Source organism: Mus musculus, chromosome 5 (genome assembly GCF_000001635.26).
Source record: "Mus musculus strain C57BL/6J chromosome 5, GRCm38.p6 C57BL/6J".
Taxonomy (NCBI): domain Eukaryota; kingdom Metazoa; phylum Chordata; class Mammalia; order Rodentia; family Muridae; genus Mus; species Mus musculus.
Window position 1 is genome coordinate 13,522,878 of NC_000071.6, and position 18,502 is coordinate 13,541,379.

General features: G+C 35.5%; 1 protein-coding gene across 7 annotated transcripts in view; it reads left to right on the forward strand.

Annotated features, from left to right (window-relative positions):
• Sema3a (sema domain, immunoglobulin domain (Ig), short basic domain, secreted, (semaphorin) 3A) overlaps nt 1-18,502 on the forward strand; it is a 478,664-nt gene that overhangs the window by 398,056 nt on the left and 62,106 nt on the right. For all 7 annotated transcript variants that reach the window (XM_006503557.4, XM_011240665.3, NM_001243072.1 and 4 more), the window contains 1 exon segment: nt 177-296. In XM_006503557.4, the coding sequence (XP_006503620.1) occupies nt 177-296 (120 nt within the window).

Consider the following 18,502-nt stretch of genomic DNA (forward strand, 5'->3'; position numbering starts at 1 on the left):
TTATCGACTCCTGCTTTTAGGACCCAAGGATGAAATACAAGTAGTTTTGCATAATAATGGAAATAACATTTGTCTTATCATGAAATTTTTAACAAAATTTTAACTATTGCTGCTTTGCTTTTCTTGCCTCACTTCAATTAATAATGTGTTCTTGGTTTCCCTCGGTCACCACACAGACGGTGAGTTGTACTCTGGAACTGCTGCGGACTTCATGGGACGGGACTTCGCTATCTTCAGAACACTGGGGCACCATCACCCCATCAGGACGGAGCAGCATGACTCCCGGTGGCTCAATGGTAGGTTGGGTGTGTGCAATCACAGGCACAGGACATGTCACCTATTGTCACTGAAAAGACTTTCTTTTATGGGACACAAATCTCCTCTAGATTTAGTCGGCTGTTAAGATAATGGTGGTGGTGTCATGACTGTGGGTGTGAGAAAATGAGGAAAAGAGAAAAGAAGATTAAAAACTAAGGAAGTATTTGTTTTGGGCCAAATATCAAGTTTCTCACCAATCAACTATAGAAAGAAAGAAACTGGCTAGAAGCACGGAAGGGAGTCAATGGAAAAAAGATACCGTCTTACAGCGACACTACAACATAGCTCAGGGATAGTCTTTGTTTTCCTCCATGTGTTTCGTCATTGCTTTGAAAGCCTCGTTCCAAGGTTTGTCTTAGGTTTTATTTTTTATTTTTTGTTTTTTTTTTTTAAAGTTGTTCACTGCTAAGTACATTTCAGTGCTTTCAAAATGTCAAAGGACTCTTACATCTCTCAAAAAAACTAGCAAGCAAACAAACAAACAATCTTATTTTATAGGCAAGTGAAAGAAGACGTACATTTGCCCAATACAGTGTAGATCTGCAATGAGATCTCAGGTTCCCCGGGGACAAGCACTACTACCTTAACTGCTGGCGGAAAGATATTTTTTGAAAACTGCTTCTCACTTTTTCTTAGTATTTAAGGTTTTTTAGCATTGTATAAAATATGCAAATTTATAACTTTAAATAAGCAAAAATATTGTGACTTAGACTTAAATCATATATATATATATATATATAATTATTATTATTATTATTATGTTTGGATTATTGACTTAACCATGAAATAGTCAAATACTTCTATTGTTTTCTATATGATACTAAGACAGTGGCTTCTATGAATTAATCTATATTTTGTGTTCCTGTTTTCTTAATCACATGAAATAATGATGCTAATTTCTAATTCTCGCATTTGGAGTTTGACTTGATCGCACAGGCTTCCTTGATGAGTATAAGTTTATGGTTCATGCTCATCTATGTTTTCAGAAGGATGCTAGGCTCTTGTACTCTGAGCATCCACAGCACTTCTGGGGAACACAACCCCCCCTCCCCCACAGCATTACTTCAATCATCCATTTGCCCATTTCAAAAGAAAAATCACATCAAGATTTCAGGGAACCTTCAGGGGAGGGTAGAACCATTATTATTTTTAATCAGTACCTTCAAAGTGATCATTCAGAGCACAAAATAGACCTCCAGTCACCCTATTCCTCATCTTTTTCCTATATTGCATTTATTTTGGTATTCTTATATTTTATAGTATTTTTATATTTATTGCATGTGTACACATGCATATATGTGTGAGTGTGCACGTGCCACAGCATGTGAGCTCTTTGGAGTCAGGAAACTGGAGGGGTTGGTTTTCTTCTTCCTCTACATTGGAGTTGAGGATCAAATTCAGGCCATCACACCTAGCAGGAACCACAGAAATTACTTTTAACTCCTGAGTCATCTATCCAGCCTTCTTATATTTCTTTTTTCTAAACTGGAATTTTTATCCATTATGCCATGTAAAAAAAAAATGCTTCTTTTATGTATGCTCAAGTTTACTGTCTTCCTGGGACTTTTATCCTCAAGATTTTCCCCTACTGTCAGCTGACTTCATCTTAACTTTTTTCCAATAATCCACCTCATGACCTTGTTTTCAAAGTCCACCTCTGATTTTCTGTGGCTTTTCATCATCTCCGTTTAGAATCTGTATTTTCCACTATACATGAAATTGACAAAGCTGTCAAACCAAGTTACTTCTTGCTCTCCAAGACTTCTTCAAATTTTGCTTCCTTTTTTTTTTTTCAAAAGTTGCTATCTGCTGTTTTAATTATACCTAATCATGATGCTATTCATGACTGAGTATAAACCTCACAGTAATAAAAGGGCATTGACAGAGAGTTAAATTTCCACCTACTAGCAAGACAGTAAATATTGAGATGCTTGCATGCTCTGAGAAATTGGAAATCCCAGTGAGGGACAGAGGATATTATGACTTGAGGATAGGGCATGTTTACAGAGAGAGAGAGAGAGAGAGAGAGAGAGAGAGAGAGAGAGAGAGAGAGAGAGAGAGAGAGAGAGAGAGGGAGAGAGAGAGGGAGAGAGAGAGAGAGAGAGAGAGATACAGAGATAGAGAGACAGAGAGAGAATTGTTGACTATCTACCACCAATCATTACAGCTAGAATGATGTGAAAGAGCAAAATGAATAGGAAAATCCCCTGTGTGACATCACTATCTGGTCTGTTCTCAAATGGAAATATTTGTGTGGGAGAGAAAATGTTTGTTTTGTTTTTTTATTCAGGAACAAAGGGTCTTTGATCTACTAAGAGCTCTAGTGCTCTTAGAGGGTTTCACTGTCCATGAGAAACAAAATCTGATTAGAACATGGAATAAAAGAGAGCATAGTATCCATTTCATTTTTATGGCCTTAAGGAAAAAGTCGTCAAGCTAAAGTTGCTTTCATGCTGCACACACACACACACACACACACACACACACACACATGTTGACAGCTGACTCTGAAGAATTTACACTGTGGGAAAGCAGAGTCATTGTCCGCAGCTCTGTACTTCATCTCTGAAAATGTGTGGTTCATTTGAGAATTCAGTTATCAGTCTCTCAGCACTAAATGTGAGAACTGATTTTTTTTTTCCAAATTAACAGAAAGGTTCCATCTGACAGGGTGTAGAAACCAGATTGTTGTGAGTGTGGGGATGCAGGCGTGTTCATGACAGGACCAGAGGACCAGGAAACACAAGCTTGGAGAAATCAGATAGCATTTCAAAAAAAAAAAAAAAAAAAAAAAAGGAAACATAATGTTTACACATTTGTGTGTGCATAAAATGAATAACTTTTGAGACATCTCCATAGACTACAGAATACCTCTGTTGCCAGATATTATATATTTCCTTGTGAGACAATGTTCAGCGGTCTTTAGGGCATTGAAATAATTTGAGTGAATATCTCACTTTGCGTTTTACAAACTGCTTTATGTCTTTGGGTGAACTAATGAATCAATGTTAGGTGACCTTTAATTTTTGCTCATGCTAAAGAAAAGCAAAAATACCATTATCTAGAAATAAATCCTGAAATATCTTGAGTTTTTAAGTATAGCCTCACTACTTTAATGCTTCTTTAAAAAAAAAAACTAGTTTTATAATAATACCAATAATATGTTTAGTCTAGTTTGAATCAGAAAGAATTGGAAAGAATCATACATTGACATTTAAAAAATTAAAATATATGAAACCTATATATTTCTTTTACAAATTCGTATGTTATAGACCTCGTGCTTTAGACCAAAGACCAAACCCGAATTTCAGTTTCCTAGTGATTAAAATAACTTCTGATTTCAAATATGTACAACCTTGGTTTGATATGTGCTAAAAGTCATGTTTTCCTTCTGCACGTCATAAATTCTTCCAATATGTTTTAGTTTTAACCATCAATTCTAATTTCAGCTTCCAATAATTTAGAAAATAACTTGGCTTTTTCTGTATATATTTGTGGTTAGAAAACAAATTTCCGCTGCCTAGTGGGCTATCTAGTTACTGTATTCTTTAGCCATCCATTAGCATAGATGGATGCCTAGCCCACATTTTTTTTTTTATTTGATGAAGGCTGTTTTCCACATCGTTCATGTCCTTGACTAATAACGACTGCTGCATAATTTCAACGAAAATCCATCAGCTTTAAAATGATGTTTCTCCTTGACTTTGACCTTTATGTGTGATGGAAAGGTAATACTGACCACGTCCTATAGTTACTACAAAATGAAAAAGGAGGCAGAGCAATGTATAAAGAGCACAGAGATTCTGAGTCAGAGCAAGGTTTCCATGCTAGCTGGCATTGTCCTGTAGCACACTCCTTTGACCAGGGAACGCTGGGAAGATGTGTAGAGCTCTCTGTCAGTGGTTTTACTGGAGAGAGGGTGAAAGGGCAACCTGATCTGGCTTTGGTACAATGAAACCACAAAGATCCTTGAGAGAGCCCAGCCCGGTGAACACAAGCAGACCTAATTACATGCCCAGAGTGTGAGGCTTTTCCATTCATTTCAGGAAGACCTGTTTTCTTTTAGTGGAATTTCCTAAAAGGATCGTGCCTGTGGATAAACCGGCCTGCTTGTTTTCTTTTCGTTTCTCTCTCTCTTTTTTTTCCCTCCTGTAATTGAAATGGTATGTGAGTCATCACTCCACTTCCTTTCCCAGTCTCACGGTCGTACCAGGATGCTCTGCCCTCATTGGAACCAGCAGAACTTCCTCTGTGGTCATAGACTAGGATATTGCACATTCTCCAAAGATTCAAATTTCTCCACAGGATGCATTTTTAGAAAAATAAAACCAAGAAACATGACTTCAAATAAACTACAAGAGCTCAGATTAATATTGGAACCAGAGACCCAGTCCTGAATCGCCTGTAAAACACTTTTAATAAACAATTTTAATTCTAACACGGTTGAAGATATAAGCCATGTCAGAGGTCCAATAGCATTTTTTAATAAGTAAGATGAATTACCTATTTTATATGAGCTCAGAATTCTTCACTATTTCATTTTTCCATTGTTTCAGGGGCGTTAGTAAATGAGTATATTTTTCTGACCATTGGAGGAAAGCCTCTGCATCAGCCTTACTTGTGGTTATATAAAAAGATGCTATATCCAGAGTCTAAGATTTCCTTTACTAAAAAGAAAAGAAAAACCACAATAGCAACAAACAAACAAGCAAAACACAAACAAACAAAGAAGCCAGAGAAACAATTGGAGGATGCTTTCCCAGGGTGTGTTGTTTTCTTCCTTTTCTAGGGCTGGGCCAGGAGCATTTCCTCTTCCATGCTTCCATGCGCGTTGCTATAGTCTTGTTCAGTTCATGTTTAGGCACTCATATTGTGGAGACTTTATAGGTAAAATTTCCCTGACATGTTTACAAAATGCACTCTTCTCGTCGGGAAATCCTAGCCCTCTGACTGTTACAGCCTTTTCATCCCCTCTTCCCTGATGTAATAGTGATGTAATACATAGGTCAGTTGGGGCTAAACTAAACCAGAAATCATCTAATCATATACATACAAATAACACTATCATTATACTGAGTCAGCATATTGGATTTTATATTTAGAAATATACACAAATGTTATATACATATACAAAATTCTTAGCAAAATTCTTAATTTTCGAGTTACAACTTCAGGGTTTTCTTCACGTGTTTCATTGGAAGTACTGGTGCGACAGTGTGCAGTATTGTGAATATGAATGATGGGTTTTCATATATTTATTTTTAAATGAGTAAATAGTCATAGTTGTGCTAAATATGCCCTTATTGTCACACATTGTATTTTCTCATGAATTGATTACCAAAAATATGTATCTTACAAAGAGTACATATCTTACAATAGTATAATCTATAATATACACCAAGAAATTGTTCTAGCCTTTAAAGAATATAAATTCAATAAAATTACTAAACATGCCTTCCTTTTAAAGTAAAAAAGTTAGCAAATAGTCACATGACCAAACTCCCATTGGCTATATTACATTAGTATAAAAAGTATCTTACTTTAAAGCAGTTTTATGTGAACAAATCAATAATGGTGAATAATTATTTACATAAAACTTAGCACATTATCATACACATGCTACAAAATTGATTTGTTTTTAACTGTTTATAAAGACATATCTAAGTTAAACATTTAAGATATGCTATTTTAAGACATTGTAAGATAGTCTAAACAACGGTGTTCTCAAATTTGATGTATTGTTCAATTTTGAGTCACCTATTGACAGGCTAATATAGAATGATAAGAATAGAAGCTAAGGTTATATTTATTTGGTTTATTTAGTTTTGGTATTTTAGTGTTATGTTTATGTAGATTTTAAAGTAAAATTATATTTAAAAAAGATGAAAGAATAGCTTAGAAAAATTGTTTAAAGCCTACTTCCTTTTTTTTCTCATTTTCCCCTCACTTCTCTCCCTCTTGGTTTACAATCAGTTTGATGACTGCTGCTCCTGTCTGTCCCAATATCCTCTTCCAGTGTCACGGCATTCTGAGCCTTGTTGTCCTCAATAGGGATTTACTGCAGACTGTGTAATCTGGGTCCTCTGTGCAGGGCATCAAGCAAGAGATTTACCCAGAGAAGTAGATACCATGACAATGCCTGTAACCATGGTGTGATTGGCCTCCCTGACATCCAACTCAAAGCTTTCCCTCTGTGAAGACAGAAGCCCGTTTGCAAATTAATTAGTTTCTGGCGGCAGCTTGATTGTTGACCCAGAGTTTGTAGAGTGGAAAAACAATCAGATTAGTGTGCTCAGGGTAAAAGACCAGTGCATACTTGTGTGTGGCTTGCTCGGCTATTGAAGCTGTGAATGGAGTGAAACAAATTCCATTCTGAGAAGGCTCGGCAGAGGTTAAGTATGATGAGCCTGGAGATCCCCAACAGCAGGGGCTGGGGAATTAACGGATTTTAGCCAGATAAAGTGGATGAAGGGAATCGATGCCATTGAATTTTAATGGCATAGGCAGTTTCACAAGAAACAGCCACTTGTTACATCCGAATCATGAATGTGAGGAATAATTTTACAATATTATTGGGTATTGTATATAGGCTTGATACAAATTATTTCACAAAAGAGTACAGGAGCATTAAAATTAGAAGAAAATGTATCAGAACCAAGCTGCTCTGATGGTATCTAAATGAAAAATGGAATAGCCTATTTTTCAAGGTGGATAAAATAAACAGTTGCCCTACTTGAACTATTACATGAAGGATAATCTTTTTTTTTTTCCATTTTTTATTAGGTATTTAGCTCATTTACATTTCCAATGCTATACCAAAAGTCCCCCTTACCCACCCACCCCCACTCCCCTACCCACCCACTCCCCCCCTTTGGCCCTGGCGTTCCCCTGTACCGGGGCACACAAAGTCTGCGTGTCCAATGGGCCTCTCTTTCCAGTGATGGCCGACTAGGCCATCTTTTGATACATATGCAGCTAGAGTCAAGAGCTCAGGGGTACTGGTTAGTTCATAATGTTGTTCCACCTATAGGGTTGAAGATCCCTTTAGCTCCTTGGGTACTTTCTCTAGCTCCTCCATTGGGAGCCCTGTGATCCATCCATTAGCTGACTGTGAGCATCCACTTCTGTGTTTGCTAGGCCCCGGCATAGTCTCACAAGAGACAGCTACATCTGGGTCCTTTCGATAAAATCTTGCTAGTATATGCAATGGTGTCAGCGTTTGGATGCTGATTATGGGGTGGATCCCTGGATATGGCAGTCTCTACATGGTCCATCCTTTCATCTCAGCTCCAAACTTTGTTTCTGTAACTCTGAAGGATAATCTTTAAGTGTCTTTTAAAAATTAACTGAAGGTATGAGTCAAAAATATTCATTAAGAAGATATATATTCTGCTATTTATTTTTATAAATTTTAGCCTAGATAATTATGCCTAAAATATTATAGGCATAAAATATTATTCTATTTTTATAAAAGTATTCTAAATGAGATGTTTGATAATAAAATTTTATTTCAACCAAAATGTACTACATTTCATATTTTAATTTGCTTAACATTTTAAGCCATATATAATTTCCTCTTTGTAATATGAATTGTAGGTATCTCCCTGAAGACTATACTATCTGATAGCTATACAATGCTTTTCCATTCAAAAAAAATAATTTACATCTAAATTTAAGAACACCCTAAATCTAGGTTTTCCTGTCAGCCCAGTCAGTGAAAATTCTAGAGCCTCTCCCATATTAAACCTTATTATAATCAACTCAAATCAAGTTGATAGCACTTAATTTGCTATTTCCTTCTTTTAAATTTTTACCTTTACCACTTCCAGGTGGATTTTGGATATCCCCACTTTGAGCCCCAGGAACAATTAAAAGCACATTTATATTTATCACAAGCTCTATCATCTGGATTCCTTAAATAAGAAAGTCTTTAATGAGTTTGCCTCATAAACTATAAACTGTATCAATATATATCACAGTGCCTCTTAATTCCCTATTTGAATATGGATGGGTGTCTCCTATGTGCATATGTTTTGTTTTTAGGGTTTGGCAGTATTTCATGCTGTTTTCTGTGGCTGGGTAAAATAGCCTCTGTGAGTGTCTAGAGCAGAATTTAGTAACATGGAAATGTTGCAGGTAATGTACTGATGCTGACAGACCTTATAGCCTCACAGGGTCCCAAAGGCAGGCTCAGTACCAATACTTTACCTAATCTCTCAAACTCTTGCTTTATTTGATAACTACTTTTGCTACATGAAGCACTTAGAATGTTAAAGAGCAGTAAAATTGCATTGTATTTAACAAAATTATTAGATAATTTTTAAATGAATAATAACAAAGGGTAAACTTGAGGATATGTGTTTTTAATCTTAATTTAGTTTCAGTGTGTACAATGCTACTACTTAACAGTACCATTAAGATCCTGGTCTTATGATCTTAACATATGACAATATGTTAATGATAGCTGCCATTGTCTACTATGACAAGACAGTGGCTGCTTATGTAAGTAACTCTGGGGAAACCAAGTTTTCTGAGTACACATAATTTAACTTTTAAATTTATTCCCAGAGAAACATCCATAAGCCTTGGGGTGGTGTTAGATACTGTGAGTTAAGATACTGTGAGTTAAGATACTGTGAGTTAAGATACTGTGAGTTCCTCAAGATGCGATTTCCTTTGTGCCTTGGCTGAGGTAGGCAGGCAGCTGTCGTGAATTATGCTCAAATTCTCCTTCCTCTTTAAAACAAGCAGAAACAAAAACAAAACAAAATAAACAAACAAACAAAAATCCCCAAAATGCCAAAAAAGATGTACCTTCCTCGTATTTATATTGTAAAGCTTTTGGAGGACTTAACTTATATAATTCATTTGGCAAAGTGAACAAAGTTGCCCAAATAAAAGCATCAAATTCAGTTGATGCTAGTTGCTGCTGACAGGACACTTTTGGAAGTTTCAGATTCTGCGCTTAAAAAATAAATAAATAAGTAAATAAATAAATAAAACTTAAGTATATCAAGCCACTCTGAAAGGAAGCTTCCCCCATGAGCTAACACTTATTTAGAGGAAAACAGTGGGAATGACTTAAACCAATACCTATTCCTTTTATTTCTTTTCTTTTCTTTTATTGGATATTTTCTTTATTTACTTTTTAAATGCTACCTCTTTCCTGGTTTCCCCTCCACAAACCCCCTATCTCATCTCCCCCTGTGTTCCTCTACCCACCCACCCACTCCTGCCTTCCCGCCCTCACATTCCTCTATACTGAGACATTAAACCTTCACAGGACCAAGGGCCTTTCCTCCCAATGATGCCCAACAAGGTCATCCTCTGTTACAAATGTGGCTGGAGCCATGGGTCGCTCTATGTGTACTCTTTGGTTGAGAGTTTAGTCCTTGAGAGCTCCGGGGTGTGTGGAAGGAGGCAGGGGTTGGTTGGTTGATATTGTTGCTCTTTCTATGGGATGCAAACCCTTTCAGCTCCTTCAGTCCTTTCTCTAACTCCTCCATTGGGGACCCCTGCACTCAGTCCAATGGTTGGCTGTGAGCATCCACCTCTGTATTTGTCAGGCTCTTGAAGAGCCTCTCAGGAGACAGCCATATCAGTCTCCTGTCAGCAAGCATTTCTTGGCATCCACAATACTGTCTGGGTTTGGTGACTGTATATGGGATGGATCCCCAGATGGGGCAGTTTCTGGATGGCCTTTCCTTCAGTCTCTGCTCCACACTTTGTCTCTGTATTTCCTCCAGTGTGTATTTTGTTCCCCCTTCTAAGGACTGAAGCTTCAATCCAATGCCTAGTCTTGAAGCTGAGTTTGTAATTTTTTTTTTAAATGATGCCCATGCATTCTGAAGAAAACACAGCTACCACACCTTCTAAAGAAAAGATCTTGAAACTGTTTTTCTGATAATATTGCTAATGAATGCTTGTGTATATTAGGTGCTTTAACAAGAAACAGTTCAAGATATAGTGTTTCCATCAAACCATTTGATGAAAAAAAATTACACAAGTCTCTTTTCTCTCAAGCTGTAAGCAATATACTGTTTATCAAATGGAACTTTTGTAACATACATATATGTTACATATGAACTTGTATACATTTGATACTATGATTCTTTAAAAATACATCCAAAATAATGCTAGTTCTAGAATGTGAATGATGATTTATTATAGTAATTTAATAAATTAAGTAGACACAGTGTTCTACATTAGAGTTAGAGTTTTCATTATTTTGCAGGATAATTTGTTAAATAATAACTATTTTTGGAATTAATGTAGGCTGACAGCATAAGAGATCCATCAAAACTGTGCCTCCTCAATATGTGTATCAATTTGTTTACATTCATGTAAAGCCAAATATTCTCTTTTGTTCATTTAATGAGCAATTATAAAGGATTCTAGGATTTCCACATCAAAGTGAACTACCCCTTTAATATATTCATAAAGTTATAAAAAGAATGTGTACAGAAAATTGGTAACAGCAGAATGCTTTCTTTTCTTTTGGGATGATATATACAGCCTCTTTAGCTTACTGGATAATATTAAAATTACACAGTTCTGTTTCCAGCTTATAAGCTATCCCATGACCCATTCATAAATCAGTGAATTTTTCTTACATTGGTCCTTAAAGTTAAGTAGTAACTAGGCTAACATCAAAATGTTGTCATACTTCTATATAATTAGTGCAACCATACTAAGGAAGGAAAAAAAACAGAAAGAAGTTACATTTATCTATAAAAAGACAAAGACAGACTCAATGTGTAATTCAATAAGAATAATATTAGATGCAGTGCTTGTTGGCCCAAATCCTTAGTGTCAGTACTCAGAAGGCAGAAGTATGTCTCTTTGACTCTTTCATTTAGAAGACAGCCTGATCTACATAGCTAATTTTAAACTCTCTGTCTCTCTCTCTGTCTCTCTGTCTCTCTCTCTCTCTCTGTATGTGTGTGTGTCCTCAAGTTAGAAAGAAAAACACACTATCAGAAAATTGTATCAGCTTGTATATATATATCTGTATGTGTATGTGTATGTATATGTATGGAAGATCATATTATTGAAAATTTTACAGTGGTAAGATTCATTAAAAAGACAATCAATTGAATTGAGAATTTGATCAATTGCTATTGCTTTTGCTGTTACCATATCAAATATTTAGTTGAAAAGATTTCAATATTCTAGCAAAATAATGCTGTCAGGAAAAGTCTAATTCACAGTCGTCCTGTTGTTTTATTCCTCTTTATTTCATTTTAAAATTTAAGCAAGAATATGATATCAGATCCGTCACAGTTTATATTATAATGAGTACAGGTAACTTTGATCAAGCAGTAGGTATCTAAATAACAAAATTATAGTGTAATTGCTCTTCCGATATGATAATATGGTTGCCCACATCATGGAGAATTAGCAATTTCAATCATAGTGGTCCTTGTTAGCGATTTTATCATCTTGATTTTATGTAACAATATACTGTTGCTATATTTAATGGTCCTGTTTACAAACTATACATTAATTACCAAATCATTTTTCCTCTTAGAAACATATATTCTGTGTTTAAGGTGTTTTAAGTCCATTTTCTAAAGAATATTTTGATACAAAAAGCAAAATGGAATTTCTTCAGATAACTCTTTTTTTTTCCTGGAGTTAGAATTGAATGAATCCAGGACCACAACCACTTAACCACTTACACAAACACTATAGCACTGAGCTACAGTCCCCGCCACTTTCTTGGACAGCTTTTTAACACAGTGGTTGAAACCAAATAATTGCACTTTTAATTACTTGAAATGTTTAAATGTTATTTAGGGTGTGGAAGTACTGCAGAAAAATAAAATTTCTGAAGAGCATCGCTCTACATTCCTTGATGACATTTAAAAAGATCTTTTTTTAAAAATAGGAAGAGAAAATGGAAGTCAGGTGAATGGATCATTTATTTCCAAATCAGACTTCCTTTTTATCAGACAACCATAATAGTCGCACCATTAAAATGTTATCTACATCTTCAAAGGTTGAAATAAATATCAATGAACTGTATGACATAGTCTTCTATTGAAGATTTAACCCCTAGATTTGCAATGCAAGTTAGGTTTCATACACACATAAGGATTTTTTTTTCATAGTGTTAGAGAACAGTGAAACTTTATTTGAACATTTCTTCATTTCCAGGGGTACTCAGATTCTCATTTTATAACTGACCATATGGTTGTCAGTAAAAAAACAATTAAGATACTATGTAATAGGATATTATAGAGGTAAAAGAACTGCATTATTAATAGGATATTATGAACAGTTATTTTGGTGGAGATTGACCTATCAATTTCCATTACTGTTTGTCAATTATTAATGAGACGCTTCAGTTTTCTGAAATGTAGTCTCATCTCTTTCAACAGTATTTCTATTTATCTGTATATAAGTAGATTTATCAACCACCTTAATCATTAGCAGAGGCTATTTTTCTGAAATACTTTCTCTATTGTTCTTTTCTGTGTCCTTCTAGAATTCCATGTAATAATATATGATATATCTTTATCAGGTTCCAGTATTCTACTGTGGCTAATTTCTATTTTCTGCAATGAATGTGCACTCACTAGGGGCTAAGACTATCAGAAGAAACAGTGTTGAATAGGAGAAATCCATGCTTTCAATGATAACATACAGAGAAATTGAAGAACTCTAGAAGTACATATCATCTTTGTAAGATAAAATGGCTATATTTCCAAAATGTCTTTGTGCCTATAAAAGCATTATTAGCCCATAAGGTAAAGGACATTTACTTCCCATCTCCCCTCTAGTGAAATTATTTATTTATTCAATAGATTTTAAGGTTTTTTTGATATATGATTGAATATTATTGACATTTTGTTACATGCTAGTACTGTGTAAGTTATCAAAAGATAAAAAGAAGACTGGAAAAAAATGTCAAAACACATATGACAGAAAAGGAAAATATTCCCTATTCAACAACCCTTAAAATCTGATAGTAAGATACAAATGATTACATTGAGAATGAGCAAAGAATACAAACCCAAAGACCCCAGGAATGGGATCACAAAGGAAATGTGCATCTGAATGACAGTCATTCAGGAGAGTTAGAGAATCAAACCAAACACATTTGTTTGTGGCACATTGACGAAAGCATGAAAAATGGATTCGATCTTTATATAAGAACACTATCTGAAGTTCAGGTTTTCAAATGAATGTCAGAAACACAAACTAAAGGTTTCACAATCAAATTGTACAAGGGTATGTGGCTTATGTCCAAACACCCATAGTTATTTGTTAGAATGTACATGTAAGGGAGTTGTCTTAGTCAGGGTTTCTATTCCTGCACAAACATCATGACCAAGAAACAAGTTGGGGAGGAAAGGGTTTATTCGGCTTACACTTCCATACTGCTGTTCATCACCAAGGAAGCCAGGACTGGAACTCAAGCAGGTCAGGAAGCAGGAGCTAATGCAGAGGCCATGGAGGGATGTTCTTTACTGGCTTGCCTCACCTGGCTTGCTCAGCCTGCTCTCTTATAGAACCCAAGACTACCAGCCCAGAGATGGTCCCACCCACAAGGGGCCTTTCCCCCTTGATCACTAATTGAGAAAATGCCTTACAGTTGGATCTCATGGAGGCATTTCCTCAACTGAAGCTCCTTTCTCTGTGATAACTCCAGCTGTGTCAAGTTGACACAAAACTAGCCAGTACAATTGACCCCTTGTCAACTTGACACACAAAAACATCACTAGTAAGCCTCAACCCTTACAATCTTATTCATCCCCAAGATCTAAATAACTTTAAAAGTCCCACAGTCTTTACATATTCTTAAAATTTCAGTCTCTTTAAAATATCCATCCCTTTTAAAATCCAAAGTCTTTTTACAATTAAAAGTCTCTTAACTGTGGGCTCCACTAAAACAGTTTCTTCCTTCAAGAGGGTAAATATCAGGGCACAGTCACAATCAAAAGCAAAAGTCACTCTCCAACCATCCAATGTCTGGGATCCAACTCACAATCTGGGCTCCTCCAAGGGCTTGGGTCACTTCTCCAGCCATGCCCTTTGTAGCACACGCGTCATCCTCTAGGCTCCAGATGCCTGTACTCCACTGCTGCTGCTGCTCTTGGTGGTCATCTCATGGTACTGGCATCTCCAAAACACTGCATGACCCCTTCAGTCCTGGGCCATCAATTGCAACTGAGGCTGCACTTTCACCAATGGCCTTCCATGGCCTCTCACAGTGCCAATCCTCAGCTGTTCTGCTCAACTCCTTCATGCCTTCAAAACCAGTACCACCTGGGTGACTCTTACACATTACCAAGTCCAGCCACAGCACAAGGTACAACTTTGGCTATATCTGGAACACAGCCACTGTGCTCTCAGAAAACACCTCCCAGAAGATGTCACCTCAATGATGCTGGTCTCTTCTTAATCACCGCTAATTTCTTAGCTCCAGCTAACCAGCATCAATAGTCCCAGTAATGCAAAGTTTTTGCTTTAGTAGTTCTGGTATCTTGTTAATCACAGCTGATTCTTCAGCCCCAGCTAACCAGAACTACAGAATCTTCACAATCAAAACAGCAATGGCCCTGAAAAGAGTCTTTAATTTTCCCTCTGAAATTTCACAAACCAAACCTCCATCTTCTGCACTGTTCTCAACATTATCTTCCAAGCTCCTACACAACATCTGACAGAGCTCTTAACAACGAATGGATCTTCAAGCCCAAAGTTCCAAAGTCCTTCCACAGTCCTCCCCAGGACATGGTCAGGTTGTCACAGGAATACCCCACTCTGCTGGTACCAATTTGTCTTAGTCAGGGTTTCTATTCCTGCACAAACATCATGACCAAGAAACAAGTTGGGGAGGAAAGGGTTTATTCGGCTTACACTTCCATACTGCTGTTCATCACCAAGGAAGCCAGGACTGGAACTCAAGCAGGTCAGGAAGCAGGAGCTAATGCAGAGGCCATGGAGGGATGTTCTTTACTGGCTTGCCTCACCTGGCTTGCTCAGCCTGCTCTCTTATAGAACCCAAGACTACCAGCCCAGAGATGGTCCCACCCACAAGGGGCCTTTCCCCCTTGATCACTAATTGAGAAAATGCCTTACAGTTGGATCTCATGGAGGCATTTCCTCAACTGAAGCTCCTTTCTCTGTGATAACTCCAGCTGTGTCAAGTTGACACAAAACTAGCCAGTACAGGAGTTTAAGATGGAGAGAAATTGGAAATTCATTTTCATTTGAAGCAAAACTGGAAATCAGCTAGAATCAGTAAAACTGTAGTAAATAGAACTATATATCTTAAAAGATATTATTCTACTGATAAGCGGTCCTAATCAAACAAACAAACAAAAACCTAAGGAGTCATAAGAAAAATTGTAACATGATGAAGAGATTGCTCTGTAGAAGGAAATGATTAGAAAATGGAGCCAAATGAAAATGGTGAATATCATTTTATTTTCTTCTTAACAGAAGTTCAAGAATTGGCACCCTGCACTGTTAGAGAAAACTTAGTCATTTCTGTACCTGAGCTTTAAAATCAACACATAAAACAATAATGATTTAATCATAGCCAATCTTTGTAACTGCTGACAGAGAGAATTTTTTAAGAATATACATGATTTTCATTAAGCTGAACAGTTTTGTTATAATAAATGTTTATTAAAGGATGAAGGAAAAATAAAAGATTATATTCTGACTCTATTTCTTATAATTCCATTATCAGAAGAAACTAAGCATAGGTATTGGTTTTAGAACTGTGTCATACTAATTGGTAGTTTATATCATTAAATTATTATATAGCAATATTTTTATCATTTGTATCATTAAAGAATCAAAAATTACAGTAATATATAAATATTTGAGGACTTGTTATATAAATCATTAAGTTGCATTTATGTTATATCTGTATTTTAATTTTTATATAATCTCTTACCTTGTCTATTAGTGTCAGTAATATCTTACAAATATCATTTTTCAAAGCAGGAAACTTAATTTTTCAATATTTCCTTTATCCAACTATTGTCACCATTGCATTTCTATAATAATCCTCATTAAATTTATTCTAATATGAGATAGTATTAAATATACTATGGTTAAGGGATAATAATTTTTATATTTTAATATTTTTCAATGTCTAATGTAAAAGTAGATTGATTAAAAAGCAAACCTCACTTATGTTTAATCTATGTTAAAGGCATTATTCATTATTTCCTAGTCATATTAAAATATAGCAAGGGGAACCTTTATTTATTTAAAATCAGGTAGAGGTATCAGGTTTAGCAGACACATTTATTATTCAAGATAAAATATATCTATAGAAACAAATCTCTATTAAAATATTGAAATATTGAAAACAGGAATGGAAAATAAATAGATTGGTTGGGATATGTTCACTGAACAAAGATTAAGAGTAGATTAATAGCCTAAGTGGCAGTTTTACCATGAATTTATCGTTTTGTTCATATTGTTGCCCTCATGGTCACCACATTGAGTGTTTGCAAGTTTTAACAATTCAATGCACTGATATTTTAGAAAACAAATCTGTGCAGAAAGAAATACTTGAAATGGTATACTACAGAAATCCTCTCTAGGATAATGTTTTTTGACTTTCACTGAGTTTCTTCTGAGAGTCTCTCTCCTCCCTAAGGCCTGTAGAGTGCTGGGCTGGAGAGATGGCTCAGTGGGTAAGAGCACTGACTGCTCTTCCAGAGATCCTAAGTTCACTTTCCAACAACCACATAGTACCTCATGATAGTAATGGGATTGGATAACTTCTTCTGATGTGTCTGAAGACACCAGCATTGTACTCACATACATACAATGAATAAATATAAAAAAATTAGTATGGTCTTTGAGAGGTTAACAATAACCTGCTCTGAGTGGTAAAGTTAAAGTAGTTACTGAATCCTACATTTGTTTATTTAATATTAATATTATGGTTTTATATTATAAATTATATTTTATATGATTCACTAATATATAATGTACATAGTTCTGCTATTTTATTTTATTTTATTTTATTTTATGTTATTTTGTGGGTTTTCAAGACAGGGTTTCTCTGTATAACAAAGCACTAGCTCTCTTGGTTTGGATTTATAGATCTGGATGACCGCACACTTACAGAGATCTGCCTGCCTCTGCTTCCCAAGTGCTGGGATTAAAGGCTAATGCCACAATGCTTGGCTAGTTCTGCTATTTTCAAAGATAGTACATAGGAAATATATATAAGCCCTATATACATTTTGAATAAACAATAAAGGAATATACTTTTCTTGAAAAAGTTTTTAAAAAGCCAAAGTTAAATAATTCTATCCTACAGCAATTATTTAAATGAGGAGCTGTCTTATTTGTACATATTTTAAAGCACTGAAATATTATCTTTAAAAATGTATGCCCCATGGAATAATTAGCAACATATGTCTCCTGGGGAATGTGTTTAAGGGAGAGTTCCAGAGATCATTCATAGTGACTAAATCAGAATGTATACCCCATCCAAGATTCTCCATTTAACGTTTCCATGGAGTGAACTAAATTACCAAAATATGTTGTAGTATGCATTATTAAAGAAGAGATATAAAATATTTGATATCTCAGGTTTTAGAACCTAAAACTATGGTAGAGGTGGAATAAGGATAGAGGTCATTGTTTAAACTAGGTTTGTCCATGGTGTGATCTACTTCTAACTCTGCCATCCAACATTGACCTTCTTTCATCAGTGAGGTGTGTCCTCACTGTATGAGTAATTATAGCCAAAAAAAATAAATGAGTCATTTAATTAAGGGCAGGGGCTGAACTTTATAGAAATAATCACTCAAGACGCACAGTGCCAAAGCACTCCACCAAGAATTAAAACATCTTCCAACATCTTACGATACCCTACATCTTCCCCCAAATTGCCTTTAGATTAAGATGAATTAACTGTCTCCCATTAGAATTCATTCAGGAATAATATTTTTTTTTAAATAATGACAAGGGTGATAAAACAGAAACATATTTTTTTAAATCTAGAAAATATTTTAATGTAAAATAATATATGGAAATATTAATACAAAGCCACAAATATAAGTATTAGTTTACAAGTTACAACTTTTATATTATGATATTACATCTCAAATTAAAATTGAGTAGTGTTATGCTAAATTTCTTGACTTAAAAAATGGCATGCTCTGTGTAAGAAACCCAACACTTCAATAATTGCATAGAT